Source organism: Etheostoma spectabile, chromosome 5 (genome assembly GCF_008692095.1).
Source record: "Etheostoma spectabile isolate EspeVRDwgs_2016 chromosome 5, UIUC_Espe_1.0, whole genome shotgun sequence".
Classification (NCBI taxonomy): domain Eukaryota; kingdom Metazoa; phylum Chordata; class Actinopteri; order Perciformes; family Percidae; genus Etheostoma; species Etheostoma spectabile.
The window spans coordinates 1,945,365-1,964,372 of record NC_045737.1 but is presented as its reverse complement, the minus strand read 5'-3'; the positions used below and the strand labels follow the sequence as shown (position 1 = coordinate 1,964,372).

The 19,008-nt window shown below is 39.3% G+C and overlaps 1 protein-coding gene across 1 annotated transcript in view; it reads left to right on the top strand.

The window, feature by feature from the left end:
* Positions 1-18,511, top strand: part of loxl2b (lysyl oxidase-like 2b) — a 74,040-nt gene extending 55,529 nt beyond the window's left edge. Inside the window, exons 9-14 of the mRNA XM_032515324.1 lie at positions 6,859-7,024; positions 7,393-7,633; positions 12,561-12,676; positions 14,078-14,214; positions 14,343-14,454; positions 16,366-18,511. Of these exons, the coding sequence (XP_032371215.1) occupies positions 6,859-7,024; positions 7,393-7,633; positions 12,561-12,676; positions 14,078-14,214; positions 14,343-14,454; positions 16,366-16,436 (843 nt within the window). The 3' untranslated portion in view covers positions 16,437-18,511. The remainder of the gene's footprint in view (positions 1-6,858; positions 7,025-7,392; positions 7,634-12,560; positions 12,677-14,077; positions 14,215-14,342; positions 14,455-16,365) is intronic.
* The last annotated feature ends 497 nt before the right edge of the window (positions 18,512-19,008 follow it).

Here is a 19,008-nt window from a genome sequence, read left to right as displayed (position 1 = left end):
ACGCTAAAGTCAGGACAAACAGTATTTCAAATGCAAAAATGCAGTATGCAATTTATTTTCAAAGTTAGGTTTGTGTGTTTGTCCAGTCCAGTCTAGATATTACGAATATGTTAACATTTTGCCAGTAATTTTCCTATCACAGCCTTTGAAAGTGTTTGCAGAGCAATGGAATAAAGAGCAGAGTTTTATGAGTGGAAATTGTATATTGATGGTTTCTGTATGATTATAGGAAGTCAGGATTACCTTAAGGCAGAAGTACTGTCTGTTGTAATAGGGGTACATTGCGGTATTATGTTAGGCTCATTTCTTTTTCTGGCAGTACCATCACTCATATATTCCAGTCACAAGTACATGAGTTGCACAGGCCTTATTTGGAAGTTCAAGAAAAACAATAGCATTATATATCAATACAATATACAGTAATTGCCCATCTATGATGACATAAAAGGATAATGTGTGCCATCTAGTGGTCAATGTAGAGAATCACCTTTCTTTACAACAATATAGGATGTTACTGTGAACATGTCCATTGAAATCCTCAAAAAAGGACCACATGGTTGCTTGGCATCATCACAGTTAAATATTTAGTGGGAATACACTAAAATACTAACCATACATACTAAAAGGAAGTTTTTTCCTCGCCACTGTCGCACTGTTGCTTGCTCTGGAGGAGACTACTAGAACTGTTGGGTCCTTGTAAATTCTGGAGTGTGGTCTATCTGTAAAGTGTCTTGAGATAACTCTTGTTATGAATTGATACTATAAATAAAATTGAATTGAATTGAATACAGTGAGCTTGCCTTTGGTATCAGACAGTTCTGTGATCAAGTGATATGGATTATTTTTCAGCTGTTGCTATTTCACATATCTGCAATTATCTACTTTCTTGAAATCTTTTTTTCCATTAGTGTTATTTAAAGCAGAATACGGACGCTATAATACTCTTTAGCAGTGGTGGATTGTAACTAAGTACTGATTCAAAAATGTACTTGTACTTTCCTTGAGTCTTTTCTTTTAGTGCCACTTTCTACAACACTCCACTACATTTCAGATGGAAATATTGTACTTTTCACTACATTCATCTGACAACTTTAGTTACTAATTGCTGTACAAATTGAGATTTTTGCACACAAAACGCATGTAGTTTATATAATACAATGTTTTTTTATGAAATAAACTACCCATCATATACTGTATATAATGGCCTACAAGTACAGCGGAAATGATTAGACCATTAAACATTTAGTTGGTTGACAGAACTGCTTTGAGTTTGTAAAATGTGAGGATTTTTCCGTACTTTTACTTTTAATACTTTAAGTACAATTTCCTGATGATACTAACTTACTTTTACTTAAGTAACATTTTAAATTTAGGACTATTCCTTGTAACAAAGTGTTTTTACAGTGTGCTAACAAAATCCGGCTGTTCTCCTGAACCATTTGTGCATATGCCCATTGTTTGGATTTCCGGCATTACGGTAAGCGTACCTGACTCATTTCCGTTTCCTGTGCCTGTGTGTTGGTTGCGTGTTGGTTGCTCTGCTGCTCACGACATACCAGTTCAGTTTGTTAGATTTGCTATTACAGCGGCTAACTGTCCGCTAAACACTTATTCTTATAGCAGTTCTGCCTAAGCACTCACATATCTTCTCATTTTTTAGCGACTTTTGTTAAATAACAGCTGTTTTAACGCTTGGTAGCTAACGCTACCTTACTTTAGCTTAGCTGCTAACGACTTTAGCTTAGCAGTTAGTTATGTCGGCCCCCTCTCCGACTTTCTCCTGCTCGATGTGTGAGATGTTTAGTTACTCCTCTGCATCCTTTAGCGGTGATGGCGTGTGTAACAAGTGTAGTTTATTTTTGGACGTGGAGGCGAGGCTTAGTAAGTTAGAAGTCCGGATCCGCACCATGACAGATCAGTCGTCAGTTACTGTAGCTAACCCCCCCCGGTAGTCAGCACGGCCGGCCTGAGCCTGAGTTAGCCTCTGGTAGTTCCTCGCGAACTCCGGAGCAGCCAGGACATAGTGGCTGGGTTACTGTGCGAGGAACGAGGAAGTACAGTCGTAAGCTTTCCAAGGCGTCGGACCGCCACCAGCCTGTTAGCGTTTCTAACAGATTTTCCCCACTCAGCAACCCCCCCGCTGAGAAACCAACTCTGGTTATCGGCAGCTCCATTCTGAGAAACGTGAAGTTAGCGAAGTCAGCAGCCGTATTAAGTGCATCCCGGGGCTAGAGCGGGCGACGTTGAGTCTTATCTGAAACTGCTGGCTAAGGATAAACGTAAATACAGCAAGATTGTTATTCACGTTGGCGTTAATGACTCCCGGTTACGGCATCGGAGGTTACTAAGATTAATGTTGAATCGGTGTGTACATACGCGAAGTCAATGTCGGACACCGTAGTTTTCTCTGGACCCCTGCCAAATCTAACCAGCGATGACACGTATAGCCGCATGTCGTCATTTCGCCGCTGGCTATCATGGTGGTGTCCAGATAATGATGTGGGCTTTGTGGATCACTGGCAGTCTTTCTGGGAAGACCTGATCTGATTCGGAGAGACGGCATTCATCCCACTTGGACTGGAGCAGCTCTCATTTCTAGAAACATTGACAAGTGTATTGGTGGACCTAATCCTTGACAATCCATAGTTGGGACCAGGAGGCAGAGTCCCAGTCTAACACACTTCTCTGCTCCTTTATTCCAGTGTTACCTAGTAAAAATCCCATAGTGACGGTGTCTGCCCCCCGACCATTAAAATTATTTAAATCAAAGGTAAACAGAAGAGGAGCTGTGCATGAAACCTCAACAATTAAAACCACAAGTGCAATAGTTCAAAAGAATAGGAGAATTAATGTGGACTCTTAAACATCAGATCTCTCTCTTCTAAAGGGGTACTAGTAAATGATTAATATCAGATTCAATATTGATTTATTTTGTCTTACTGAAACCTGGCTGAGTAATGGAGAATATGTTAGTCTAATGAGTCCACCCCCCCCAGTCATATTAATACTCCATTCCTCGAGGCGCAGGCCGAGGAGGTGGAGTTGCAGCTATCTTGATTCCAGTCTACTAATTAGCTCTAAACCTAAACTAAATTATAACTCATTTGAAAGTCTTGTTCTTAGTCTTTCACACCCAAGTTGGAAATCAATGCAACCATTCTATTTGTTATAGTGTACCGAGCACCTGGTCCATACTCTGAATTTTTATCCGAATTTGCAGAGTTTCTATCGAACTTAGTGCTAAAAACGGACAAAGTTATTATTGTAGGGGATTTTAATATTCATGTGGACGATGAGAATGATAGCCTTAGCACTGCGTTTATCTCTCTATTAGATTCTATTGGCTTCTCTCAAAGTGTGCATAAACCGACTCACCGTTTTAACCACACCCTCGATCTTGTTCTGGTATATGTGTGTTGAAATTGACATTTAATAGTGTTCCCCAGAATCCCTTCCTATCTGACCACTGTTTGATAACTTTTGAGTTTATACTGCTGAACTACACGCCGTTAGGCAAAACATCCTATACAAGATGTCTATCTGATAGTGCTGTAGCTAATTTAAGGATACGATTCCGTTAGCATTTAATTCATACCAAGTCCCAAAGTAACGGAGGACTCCTATGCTATTAGTCCCTCCCAAATCGATCATTTGTTGATAGTGCAGCAGGCTCGCTACGAATGACTCTAGACTCTGTTGCCCCTCTAAAAAAGAAGATAATAAACAAAGAAGGTTAGCCCCATGGTATAACACTGAAACTCGCAAATTAAAGCAAATATCGCGGAAACTTGAGAAGATCTGGCGCTCCACCAAACTGGAAAATTCTCGTTTAACCTGGCAAGATAGTCTTAAAACGTATAGGAAGGCCCTCCGTAATGCCAGAGCAGCGTACTACTCGTCATTGATAGAGGAAAATAGGAACAACCCCAGGTTTCTTTTCAGTACTGTAGCCAGGCTAACAGAAGGTCACAGCTCTACTGAGCCAAGTATTCCCATAGCTCTTAGTAGTAACGACTTTATGAGGTTCTTCAATGATAAAATTATAACTATTAGAAGCAAATTCACCAAGACCTGCCTTTAACTGGCACTGACTTATCTCTAAACTCAGGAACCTTAAAAACAGCTGTAAAACCAGATACATGTTTTGACTGCTTTGCTTCACTTGATCTTTATCAATTTAATTCAATTATTTCTTCATCTAAGCCATCAACCTGCCTCTTAGATCCCATCCCGACTAGGCTATTTAAAAGAAGTTTTACCATTAGTCAACACTTCACTACTAAATATAATCAATTTGTCTTTATTAACAGGCTATGTACCACAGCACTTTAAAGTAGCTGTAATTAAACCTCTTCTGAAAAGCCAACCTTGATCCAGATGTTTTAGCCAACTATAGACCTATATCCAACCTTCCATTTCTCTCTAAGATTCTTGAGAAAGCAGTCGCCAAACAGCTGTGTGACTTTCTGCATAGCAACAGCTTATTTGAGGATTTTCAGTCAGGATTTAGAGTTCATCATAGCACAGAGACAGCACTTGTGAAAATTACTAATGACCTCCTAATTGCTTCAGACAAAGGACTTATCTCTGTACTTGTGTTATTAGATCTTAGCGCTGCATTTGATACCATTGACCATTATATCTTATTACAGAGATTGGAACATTTAATTGGCATTAAAGGGACTGCTCTAAGCTGGTTTAAGTCTTATTTATCAGATCGATCTCAGTTTGTTAATGTTAACGATGAATCCTCTGTGCACGCCAACGTTAGTCATGGAGTCCCACAAGGATCTGTGCTCGGTCCAATCCTGTTCACTTTATATATGCTTCCTTTAGGCAGTATTATTAGGAAACACTCCATAAACTTTCATTGTTATGCAGATGATACTCAATTATATCTTTCAATCAAGCCGGATGAACTAATCAGTTAGCTAAACTTCAAACGTGCCTTCAGGATATTAAAACCTGGATGACCTGTAATTTTCTAATGTTAAACTCCGATAAAACTGAAGTTATTGCTCTCGGACCCCAAGCACCTTCGTGACGCACTATCCAAAGATATAGTTACTCTGGATGGCATCACCCTGGCCTCCAGCACCACAGTGAAGAATCTTGGAGTCATCTTTGATCAGGACATGTCCTTTAATTCCCATTTAAAGCAAATTTCAAGGATCGCCTTTTTTCACCTACGTAATATTGCAAAAATCAGGAATATCCTGTCTAAAAATGATGCAGAAAAACTAGTCCATGCATTTGTTACTTCTAGGTTGGATTACTGCAATTCTCTGTTATCAGGCTGCTCGAAAAAATCCATAAAGACTCTACAGCTGATCCAGAATGCTGCGGCACGTGTTCTGACAGGAACCAGGAAAGAGATCACGTTTCTCCTGTTTTAGCTTCTCTGCATTGGCTTCCTGTAAAATTTAGAATAGAATTTAAAATCCTTCTTCTCACCTACAAAGCTCTTCATGGTCAGGCTCCATCTTATCTTAAGAGCTTATAGTACCTTACAACCCTGGGAGAGAACTACGCTCCCAGAATGCAGGGTTACTGGTGGTTCCTAGAGTTCCTAAAAATAGAACAGGAGCCAGAGCGTTCAGCTATCAAGCTCCTCTCCTGTGGAACCAGGTTCCAGTTTGGGTCCGGGAGGCAGACACCGTCTCCACATTTAAGAGTAGGCTTAAGACTTTCCTTTTTGATAAAGCTTATAGTTAGGGCATAGAATCGAATATTGTTAGGGAGTAGTAGTTAGTCACATTGTTTTCAGATTTATCTATCATATAATATAACTAAAGGGAGACTTGGCATACAGCCCGATCCGGTTGGGGAGAGTTCTGGCCCGGCCGGGCTGGAGCTCTCTTTACCTCGTCTCTCTTGGTTTTGTTGTAATAGTTTTAGACAGCTGGGGACTTATTTTGATACACTAGTTAGGGCATAGAATCGAATATTGTTAGGGAGTAGTAGCTAGTCACATAGTTTTCAGATTTATCTATCATATAATCAAGAATATAATAGAACCAAAGGGAGACTTGGCATACAGCCCGATCCGGTTGGGGAGAGTTCTGGCCCGGCCGGGCTGGAGCTCTCTTTACCTCGTCTCTCTTTGTTTTTTTTGTAATAGTTTTAGACAGCTGGGGACTTATTTTGATACACTGAGCTCCTCTCTCCTCTATCTCTCCATCTTTTCATTTATGTGCATCCATGTCCCAGAAATGCTTGTTACTAACCTATTTCTGGGGAGTCATTCCCCGGAGTCCTTATGTTCTTTTTTCCCCAGCATGTTCCCTTGGATCAGAGAGGCTCCGAAATCAGGGTAGCAGCTATTGCCATGGTTCCGCTACACGTTCTGTGATGCCATGTTCAACTGCTACACTGTGGTGCCCTGCTACGTCCTGCTACGTCCTGCTACGTCCTGCTACGTCCTGCTACGTCCTGCTGTGCCTTGTAATGCTGCACAGCGTCCTGCTATGCCATGAACTACCACAAAGAACTGCTACAAACTACTAATTTTTTCTATTTTTGTTATTGCCACTCTTCATTCTAACCCCAACCGGCCCGTCAGACACCGCCTACCAAGAGCCTGGGTCTGACCGAGGTTTCTGCCTAAAAGGAAGTTTTTCCTCGCCACTGTCGCACTGTTGCTTGCTCTGGAGGAAACTAGAACTGTTGGGTCCTTGTAAATTCCGGAGTGTGGTCTATCTGTAAAGTGTCTTGAGATAATTCTTGTTATGAATTGATACTATAAATAAAATTGAATTGAATTGAATTGAATTGAATTGAATTGGTAGTACTTTTACTTAAGGGATCCAAATACTTCTTCCACCACTGCTCTTCACTTTGGTCCTGTTTTCTTAACAGGAGACTTGGTATTGGCCAGGAGAGGTGAGTGCCGACAATGTGGTGATGAGTGGTGTTCGCTGCTCTGGTACTGAGATGTCTCTGTCCCACTGCCTGCACCACGGAGCCCACCTCAGCTGTGCTAAAGGAGGCGGACGCAACGCTGCCGGAGTCTCCTGCTCTGAGAGTAAGATACCCACATTCCTACTGTGTAGCATTCACCACCACTGTTGGCGGTGAATGCTATTTGTAGTGTCCTGAGAGATGTTAAGATGATTTCACACTAAAAATTAAATTAAATTAAATTAAAACGTGTCCACTTTTGTTCTTCACATTAAGTTTTAATTACAACAAATCTCTGGAGAAGCTCTGCATCATTGAAAAGTTTGCATAACCAAAACACCAATGTCCCTTTTTAAAACACAAGCGGGATCCTTTACTTTATCTGCCAGAGTTTTTCTGTTTTTTTGTAGCAATGACAGTGCCATATGTTTCTAAATATGTCTTGTCTCTGTCTGCTTCTCTGTGGTTTCTCCTTCATCCTCCTGTACACAGCGGCTCCTGACCTGGTGTTGAACCCTCAGGTGGTGGAGCAGACCACCTACATGGAAGACAGGCCTATGTTCATGCTGCAATGTGCCCACGAGGAGGACTGTCTGTCATCCACCGCCAACCAGGTGCCGGCCAACTCCTACCGCCGCCTGTTGCGCTTCTCTTCCCAGATCCACAACAACGGCCAGTCTGACTTCCGGCCCAAAGCTGGCAGACACTCCTGGGTGTGGCATGACTGTCACAGGTTAGTATCACAGAGCTCTTTTATATGTTCTTGGCTTTTATCCCAGATTTCACCATATAATAATTTCACAGTAGCAATCTTTTTTTTCTTTTTTTTTTACTGGACACCAGAGACACATCTACAGAAGAGGTTTAGGGATTGTGAAAAATGTATTTGAGTTCTCAAGTTTAAAGTCAGAATTCTGACTTTAATCCACAATTCTGACATTAAACTCAGAACTTAACTACATTTTTCCTAACCCTAACAACTAACCTCATGCAAACCATGTCTTTACTAATGGTGGTGAAATTGTCTGTCATCTGTTAAACTTCCAAATATTCTTCACTTTGCTCAAGGAAAAGTTCAACATTTTGGGACATATGTGGAAATAGGAGTGTTTTGCTTTCTGCCTGAGAGTTGAATGACACGTGTGTGTGTGTGTGTGTGTGTGTGTGTGTGTGTGTGTGTGTGTGTGTGTGTGTGTGTGTGTGTGTGTGTGTGTGTGTGTGTGTGTGTGTGTGTGTGTGTGTGTGTGTGTGTGTGTGGTAAAGAGCCAGAGCCAGGAGGTGAATAGCCTATCATACACCAGCACCTTTTAAAGCTCACTAATGAACATGCGATATATTGCTAGTTTAATCAGTACATTAAAGGTCCCATGGCATGAATATTTCACTTTTTTAGGTTTATGCGTCCCCCCCAGCCTGCCTATTGTCCCCCAGTGGCTAGAAATGGTGATAGGTGTAAACCGAGCGCTGGGTATCCTTCACTGCCTTTGAGAAAAGGAAAGCTCAGACTAGCCAATCTGGAATCTTGCCCCTTATGAGGTCAGATACAGTATTAGGGGACCACTATGGCCTGTATAAAAGCATCCAAAGAGCACGATGTCATGGGACCTTTAACAAAGACGTGTAAATGACACTTTATTGTTTTATGGGGAGTTACTTTTAGTTCATAATTTTCTTTTTGATGCTGACTTTTTTAAATCAAGTAATGTTTGTCTAATGTTTATTTCTCACACTGCACTCTAACTTTAATTATTGTATTTTATACTTTTGTTCTATTTTAGCTGTTTTTAGCTGCACAGAAGTGCTAGGTGGATGGATATTGTAATTGTTGTTCGACAAGAAATAGTTCCCACACATCCAAACCCTAACTTTTAAACATCACAAATCCCCAAAACTGACTTCTTCCACCTCAAAGACATTGCCCGTCTCAGCCATCCAGACTCGACTACTGCAATAGCATTCTCTGTGGTTTATCTGCAAAAGCCCTAAATAAACGTTAATACATCAAAAGTCCTAAATAAACTTTAATACATCCAAAACTCTGCTGCCAGCTTCCTTACCCACACCAGCTCCTGAATCTCCACTAACATCCAGTTTAAAGTCCTTCTCCTCACCTCACAAAGCCCTACATAAGCAGGCTCCTTCCTACCTTACATTCCTGCTGCACCGCCACAATCTACCCCCCCAACCTCCGCTCCTCCGACAGAATCCTCTTTTCTACATCAATCTGGACCAAGCACCAAACCTGGGGTCACCATCGCAGCCCCCCTCCCTCTGGAACTACCCATACACATCCATGACTGTACTGACACATTTAAATCACTTATCAAAACATCCTTCCCCCTCTAATAATATTACATTGTAACTGCTGTTTAATTGGCTGGTTGATTGTTTCACTTGCTTTTAATGTGCTTAATGTACTGGTGTTATTGTAAAGTGTCTTTGAGTACTTATTATTATAATAATAATTATTATTAAATTTGTTATTATAATAATAATAATTATTATTATTATAAGAAGGTGTATTATTAACTAGCCAGTCTAGCCAGTTATCCTTGCTTTAAGTCTTTATGCTAAGCTAAGCTAAGCTAATCACTTCCTGGCTCCATCTCTGTACTTAACACACATACATTGAATGATCTTCTAACATAACTTGCAGAAAGAAAGCAAATGTGTGTATTTCCCAGAACGTTGAAGGGTTTCCTTATTTAATGAACTGCTAGACCAGCTCAATTCAGGATGGCATTTGGAAATCTGTACTGTTTCAAATCTTTTTTAACCCTCAAAAGAAAGAAAAAATGGTAGGAATAGGATAGGAAAATGTTTTTATATACTGTATATACAGTACATATATATATTTTCAAGGACAAAATAGTGCAACCTTTTTTGCAGAACAATGTGCCTACTGAAATGCATGTGACATTTATCATACAATATAATTTGTGGAAGCAGTTGTAACCAGTTTATTATTCCAGGAACATAAATTGCAAGTTAATTATAAATGTACAAGCATTTCCTTTGTAAACATCATAGTAGACTAGGGCATTTCAATGATTCAGAAATAACATCTCAAATTAGACCTAATTCAAAGAAAGACAGATGACTCAGCCCCAATCATGTTTCTGGAGCAGTTTTTCCCTTCCATATGTTGTGCTGCCCTGTAATTGGCCCTGTGCTGTAAACTAAAGGTACTATATAAAAAGTCCCACATTTTTGTGGTTCCTGTGTTGGCTGGAGGATATGGGGCGCCGTTTGTAAAGCAGCTCGTGCTGAAAATAACAGCAACATTTTGTCACATTTAGCTTTAAATAATGTTTAAATAACTGGTATGAAATTTTGAGGGTCACTTTCTTGCACATTTACAACAATATTTGTCAACTTGGAAATATTTTAAATAGTTAAATCCAAATATTAAATGTTACACCTAAATGTTAAATGTTAAATCTATATGCTAAATCTAAATCTAAATGTTAAATCTAAATCTAAATGTTAAATCTAAATCTAAATGTTAAAATCTAAATCTAAATGTTAAATCTAAATATTTAAACTAAATCTAAATGTTAAATCTAAATCTAAATCTAAATGTTAAATCTAATAATTAATCTAAATCTAAATGTTAAATCTAAATCTAAATGTTAAATCTAAATCTAAAAATCTAAATGTTAAATCTAAATATTAAATCTAAATCTAAAAGTTAAATCTAAATCTAAATGTTAAATCTAAATCTAAATCTAAATGTTAAATCTAAATGTTTCGGGTGAAACTAAATATGCAAATTAATGTCGGTAACCGGAAGTACCAAAATAAAAGCTCGAGGAGGTCCGTGTATGTTTATAGTGTCAAATAACGAATAAAAATCCTCTCATCAGGAGATATGGACTCTTGAACTTGGATAACCGTGAAAATAACTACCTAAAATAATAAACACAGTTGGGGAAAACTGTATTTGAAGAGTACTTTGAGTTTTTAGTGTCACTTTTATGAATGGTGTGGGAATTATAGCCACTATAGCCAGCCACGGGGGGGGCTCACTTTGACTGGTCTGTCACCTTCGCTTGCATTAACGTCAGCAAGAGCCTATCCCCGCGCCCCCGACAAAGCACTGACAAGACACTGCGAAATGTCCAACGAATCAGCGTTAGCCGAGAACATCGGCAGAGCCGTCCTGGTGGCTGAACAAACTTATTCAACAGCAACAGCGACAGCCTCAGGGCCACCGCAGGCCACCTCGGTAAGCATGTTTTCCAAATCACGGAGCTAGCATTGTCTTGTTGTCAAGGTAGTAGCAAATCTCTACTGGCTGGCTACCGTTAGCTAGTTTAGTTAAGTTAGCCTTGACAACAGGTTGCTAGCTCCGTGATTTGGAAAACATGCTTACCGAGGTGGCCTGCGGTGGCCCTGAGGCTGTTGCTGTCGCTGTTGAATAAGTTTGTTCAGCCACCAGGACGGCTCCGCTGATGTTCTCGGCTAACGCTGATTCGTTAGACATTACGCAGAGTGACCATGGCCAACAGTACCGTGCCTTGTCGGGGCGCGGGGATAGGCTCTTGCTGACGTTAATGCAAGCGAACGTGACAGACCAGTCAAAGTGAGCCCCCCCGTGGCTGGCTATAGTGGCTATAATTCCCACACCATTCATAAAAGTGACACTAAAACTCAAAGTACTCTTCAATACAGTTTTCCCCAACTGTGTTTATTATTTTAGGTAGTTATTTTCACGGTTATCCAAGTTCAAGAGTCCATATCTCCCGATGAGAGGATTTATATTCGTTATTTGACACTATAAACATACACTGACCTCCTTGAGCTTTTATTTGGTACTTCCGGTTACCGACATTAATTTGCATATTAGCTAAATATTTAGTTTCACCCGAAACATTTAGATTTAACATTTAGATTTAGATTTAGATTTAACATTTAGATTTAGATTTAACATTTAGATTTAGATTTAATATTTAGATTTAACATTTAGATTTAGATTTAGATTTAACATTTAGATTTAGATTTAATATTTAGATTTAACATTTAGATTTAGATTTAGATTAACATTTAGATTTAGATTTAATATTTAGATTTAACATTTAGATTAGATTAGATTTAACATTTAGATTTAGATTTAACATTTAGATTTAGATTTAACATTTAGATTTAGATTTAGCATATACTGTAGATTTAACATTTAACATTTAGGTGTAACATTTAATATTTGGATTTAACTATTTAAAATATTTCCAAGTTGACAAATATTGTTGTAAATGTGCAAGAAAGTGACCCTCAAAATTTCATACCAGTTATTTAAACACTATTTTAAGCTAAATGTGACAATATGTTGCTGTTATTTTCAGCACGAGCCGCTTTACAAACGGCGCCCCATAGGAGGAACAGTTCAATGTTGGCAGCTTCCCACAGCTAACAACTTTTCACATGTCAAACCTTTGGCACTTTTGAGTGCCAGAACTTGACGGCACTTATCAGGCCAAAATCAAACCATTTACAAGAAATGTTGTACATTGCAGATGCCAATTTACACTATCCTTTTTTGTAATATGTCTTTTTTCTTGGTGCTCTTTTATCAGCAGACTGAGCTACAACAACAAGTGCCATTCATGTACTGACATTTTGAGCCTGGCTTTTAAAAAATACATTTCTGTCTCTGTGTGTAGGCATTATCACAGCATGGAGGTGTTTACCCTATATGACCTGTTCTCCCTCAATGGAACCAAAGTGGCAGAAGGACACAAAGCAAGTTTTTGCCTGGAGGACTCAGAGTGTGATGAGGGTGAGAACCAAAACAGCATTCCTACTTTGATTTCACGATGTGAATAAAATTTGACTTTTCAAAAATGTGGGAGAAACAATCCTGTTTCACATAGTCAATAATGTGTTTTGCTGCAACAATCAATATTTTTACTTTTACAATGGAAATGACTGTAATGTAATAGGAGTCACTTGTTGTCACAAACGCACAGAGAATTACCGCCCTAGTCTGCAGCTCCCCTCAGATCTAGAGATGTTTCTAGCATCTTTCGGCTATTTTGGTTTTATGACTTTACTGTTTTGGTTCACTCTTACTGCTCTCTTCAACCTCGTTTCTAGCAAAAAGGCAGCTGTTTTTCGGCAGTTCTGATAAACCCACTGTACACTACCTGCCCAGCACCAAACAGCAGAAAGACAGCTGCTAAATGCTCCACTTTGTTTACCTACCTCTAAAGGGTAAGTATTGGAGCATTTGGTAGCTTAAGAGCCAGGTAGTTTTTTTCAGATATTGGTGGAGACCAAAACTGAGCTAGTCTCTGTCATTGTTAGACTTATCTCCACAGTGAGGCGGACTTAGGGTGGCTACATGACACGTTCCAGGATAGGAACCAATCACAATCATATTGGACGCCGCTAAGCTCTGGACCAATTAACTACGCCTCCTCTGAATGGTCTTGGGAAGGAGCTTGTTTTAGTTGAATATTTGCACCTCGCAAAAGAAAATGACAATATTAAATGAAGTAAACTGTTCACAATACAAGAACATGAGCTAGCAATCCCACCAATCAGTCCCACAACGTCCCATTTGGATAGTAAATGCGGTAAAAAAAATCCTTTGTAAAACATTTAAATCATTCCCTGAAAGAACCAAACAGGTTTGCTATGTTGCAAGATTCAATTTTTGTTCAAAACTTATCATTTTCAGTGTGTAGCTTGCTAGCTTGAAGTTTGTTTACCAAAGGAAAGGGTATTAAGAACAGCAACATGCCGGATGTGAGGCAGTTATCATGGAAATGTACGTCCGTTGATCCAATTCTGTTGTCTGTTGTCTGGAAACATTTTGGCTTCAGAAAAGATAATTTAGAACAGTGTGATTAATAATAGTTAACTTTTTGTTAACAATGTAAAATGTGCAATTAATCATAATTTTGATTTTAGTTCATATCATGTAGCCCTTACTCATCAGTTATTCTGAACACGATAACAAATAAATGCTAATGCTGCTCTGTGTCTTTAGGGTGTGTAAATGAGCAGCTGTTTGCTAACATTGTCACGATAACATCTTCATTAGATGAATATGTCAATGTTGTGTTTACAGCTTGTTCCACTGCCCCCAAGTGGCCAAAGATTACTACATTTTATAAATGGTTCTCAGAGGGTTTATTTGCTAGAATTGTTTTCATTTTGAAATGTCTTATTGCAGGTATTGAAAAGAGATATGAATGTGCTAACTTTGGAGATCAAGGCATCACTGTGGGCTGCTGGGATACCTACAGGCATGACATTGACTGCCAGTGGATCGACATAACTGATATCAAACCTGGAGATTACATATTCCAGGTAATGTTTCCCAAGTTCTGTTGTTATTTTTTCTCTAAATATGAGCGAAGTGCTCTACACACTGCAGCCATTAGTGCTGGCCTCTCACATCAATCCCTGACTTCATGTTCATGTTCTCCCTCTCACAGATAATAATTAATCCAAACTATGAGGTACCTGAGTCAGACTACACCAATAACATCCTGAAATGCAGATGTCGATATGATGGCCATCGTGTCTGGATGTACAGCTGCCATAATGGTAAGACCTCACAATTATATGGAGGAATATCTGTAACGTCTACTGTCCTTTAATGTTGTCCTTATAATCAAATAATTTAAGGGATTATTTTTTTTTTTTAAACCTGGACCTATTTTCCTATTTTTGTATCTAAGTGACTGACAGTAACAACAATCTTGGACATTGGTCTAGTATTAAGCAAGATCTCTGCAGTTGGCAGTCAGCAGAACAAGCTACGATGTACGTTATTGGGAAATTGCGCACCTTCGATTTACATCAACAAAAGTGCTTGTTTTTCCTCTGACATGCTCAAATTATTGTTCCAAGTAGTGCAAAGGAATCCTTCAAAGATCCACCTTTCTTTTAAAGAGTCCTTTTTTACATAAAAACATCCCAAAAATTGCTATCGCTAAACCCACCAGACTCCATGTATTTAAACAGTAATTTTATCGACGTAAAATGCACTTCATTCAAAGCCGACTGACACAAACAAAACTATGAATAGCCGTCTTGGTTTGTCTTTCCACTTTTCCAACAATCACTACTGGCGTTTGGTTGAAATAAACACATAACTTAACGGTTTGCAAGTGAAAATACGTATTATAACAAGTATTGTTTATTTAAATAAAGTCTGGTGGGTTTGGTGCTAGCGCTCTCAGCGCTGTTTCTGGTTACACAAAGAGGATTGTACTCTTTAAAAAGGTTTATCTCTGTAGGTATTTTTCCATAATGCTGTCCGATACTTAATAATAATAATAATTATAATAATCCAACCCTGTCAGTGGCAAAAACATCACTTTTAGTGAATAAAATTGACGATGCACATTTGCCCTATAGCGGGGGTTCTCCCCTAGAGGGTGCCAAAGAGCCACAGGGGAGGCACGACACTCGAAGAAAAAATAACTATGCAACTCTATTGATATCGGTAATTGTGCATGCGTGTAATAGTTTTAAAATGCAACGTTTCCTCGTCCCAAGTCAACAGAAGTCAGCATTAAGGGAGGAGGCAGGACCCAGAGAAAAAATACAGGAAAAATGATTCTGAATTAAAGTCGGGTCGGGGTCCGAGGCTGCACCTCTGCCGCGGTGTGACAGAGTCTGGGAGAAATCACTTGTTTCTGGTTGTCTGTGGAGAGCAAGTTCCCCCAGATCTCCACTAATGCACTTTTAAAAAGGTTGTAGAGATAAAATGTCTTCAAATACAGTATTAGAAAATATTTACATTTTATCAGTTGTTATTGAAACTCATCATTGCCTGTAACACACAAAAGATGGCATTTACTGCAGAGGCGTGTGGGGGTCAGGGCAGGCGGATGGGATTTTGGCAAAGGGGGGGCTCGGCTGTCCTTACCTACTCTAAGGGGAGGCTGTCATTCACCCAATTTGAAAACCCCTGCCCTATAGGATTCCATTGCGGCTGCTATCAGCTAACAAAGTTATTTGTAATTATAAAGTTCCACAAAAAATTATTTTAACTAAAGGTCCATACAAGAGCTTTTTCTGAAGCTTTCGGCCCCATGTCATGGTCTTCATCTGTAGATCGGAGTTTGCTCAGTTCTCTTGGTGTCGGTCCAGTTGTCATCACATGACCTGTATGAAACTTTTGCTCACAGGAGAACAGTAATCACATGGGATGGAGATCCTAAACCTTGTCTTAGTGTGACTCCGTGCTTTGATGAAGACCATGAGATGGGCCCGAAAGCTTCAGAAAAAGCAGTTGAAAGCTATTGAAAAAGCTTCGAAGTAGACCTTGAGAAAGAACTATTTTATCAGTACTTTTACTTAATACCTTGTTGTTACACTAATTGAGAAGTCTAGTCTGAGCAGGGCAGACATCCTCTACATTTATCACTGGAGGTGATTGAAACTGTTTGTATCCGGTGTGAAACAAGGACAAAGTGTGGAGGTGGTAACTCTCTCTGTCTCTACTAGGTGGCTCATTAAGTACTGAAACAGAACAGACGTTCCCAGGCCTTCTCAACAACCAGGTGACCCACAGGTAAAGACAAAGCAGAGGAGAGGAGTCAACTGGCCGATCCCCTGCCACCCCCCACCTCGACACCATCTGAAGCCTACCAACCACCACTCATCTCCATCTGTGCTGGATTCCACTTGCCAGCCCTGCTTTAGTACAAACCAGCTATTCAACCCCCACCCTCCTTTCCCACCCAGCTGAAATAATATATGTTTGCCCCTACTGTCCAAAAAGTGGCAGCTACAGCCTTACCAACACTTCCAACTTCACTGGTTAAGATCAAGAGAATGTGTAGCACTTTAACAGAACCCTGCTGCAACACTTTTTGTTCAAAGCTCATTCTGGAGAGGTTGCATGTCAGTGCCAGGTCGCCTGAGGATTGAGAGGAATCATCAAAAATAACAGCGGTGGTTTGTCTTTGGAAATAAATGCAGTATTATTTCACTTTTTTTGGAGTTTCATATAGGGCCTTTTACACACTAAAGTTCACCTACTGTACACTGAGGTTGTTGCACAGGCCAACCGAGCATTTATTTTGCATGTCTGTTATTTAAGATGAAGTTTCACTTCATCATCTTCATCGAGGATTTTATGCAAATAAAGCTGTGGCAAAAGCAAGTTCTCAAAAAGCCCATTTATCCCAAATTACAAGTGCTAGTTGCCCGATTCAACCGTAAAACTAATCCAGCAAGGCTGAAATATTACATGGTGATCCTCAAAGTGCCCCAAAGCATTCTTTAATGTAACTGGGGCATATATTCTTTGAAATTGCTCTGGAAACTACTTGGACAGCATAAAGTCTGAATTAGGTGAGTTTTAGTACAATCCTTTGAGGGCATTGGTGTCGCAAAGTAGTCCAGAATTTATTATTGAAAAGGATTTGTGAAAGATTTGCAGATTGCATTGCCATTGTTTAACCAGCACTGTTATTTTGCACATTAAACAATAAAGAGAAATTAGAGCCAATCTGCAGAAGCTATGACTGCGGTAAACTCCCCAGGAAGCTACCAACTAGCCCTAAGACTATTGTCACTACATCAATAAACTTCTAGAAAATGTCTCAAAGATGCACTAATCCATTTTGCTGTACCACTTTCTGGTATGACCAGGCCTTAAAGCAGTAACACCACTGTTCTATCACAGGCTAGTAGCCAGTAGTTGTATGCTAGCACAACTAGCCTCAACTTCAGCTTGCCTGTATCCAAAGGCAACTTCTAGGAAAGCTTTTCAAAGTGTAGCGTATGACTTTGGCACAATTTGGAAATGTGTGATTGAAAATCTTTTAGATAGCCCAAAGCTACACTTCCTATACTCCCAGGAACTCCTCTCCCCACACGCGTTCCACACTATACATCCGTGGTTCCACATCGCTGTCTTCCAGCAAGTCACTTTGCAGGATTTCAGAATGAGACTTCACCATCTTCCCATAATGTAGTCACCACTTATAATAACAATCAGAGTGTTGGTGGCAAAAACAACCATTTTTAGTGGACGTACAGCCCGGGTCACGGCGGCCAGTTACAGCATTCTCGCTCAATACTGGACCAATTTCAAAGATTTTGTTCACATTAGACTCAAGTCAAAGGTCTGTGTTGAAAAAATACCAAAATTCCACTTTAATACACTTTAGTCTACTGTATATGTCACTTAAGTGTTTCTTAAGTCTCAGACAGTGGCATTAGGATCATAGGACTGTTCTACGGGAACATGCTTTCAAATAACGGAAGGTTTCAGCGATTACCTCACTGCCTTATATGTGGCTTTTACAAGGAAACAGAAGAGCACAGATGAGAGAAATCTCATGAATAACATTTCCCCCATGTTAGAGTTGCAGATAATAATTATATACTGTTACTAAAGTTAGTTTTTAAAAAGTTTTATTCCTTTACAAAAATATGTTATGTACAATATTATTTGTGAATCCTATTTTATTGTAGTATGTTTTATAATGGTGCTATCAAACTGGTCCTCTGTTTTCTGAGGGTACAGTACATGTTGAACAGCTACATTACGTATACTAACAGTATACTTGAACTGAGTGTAAGGAACAATTTGCTTTGTGGGTTAAACTATAATAAATGTCTGAGTTAAGGAGCAACCAAATATTTGCTGTACAGTGTATATTCATTATTTTTTATTTTTTTCTGCATGTACTGTATGCATTTCTCAACATTATGATATCTTAACATCAAATAACATTTACATCTTTCCCCGACTGCATTCAAACCATTGTGTGAGACACTAAAAAAACAGAACAAAAACATATTTTCTTTGGCGCACACACACTATGGAGAACTGGGGGATTGTGTGGAGATATTCGCTGAATTTGACACAAAGTGTGTTTGTATAGAATCACAGACTTGTGAATGTGGTGTAATGTATAAGTATATTTACTCGAGTACAGTACCCTGTTTAAGTACAATCTTGTACTTGAGTACGTATTTTTTGTGCTACTTTATAATGTTTACTACATTTCGAGGCAAATATTGTTCTTTTTACACTACAAATGGGACAACTTTAGTTAGTAATTATGAGATATTATATTATAAGCTACGCAACAGTAAAGTAGATATAAAGAAATTAAAATGTGCCCCACCTTT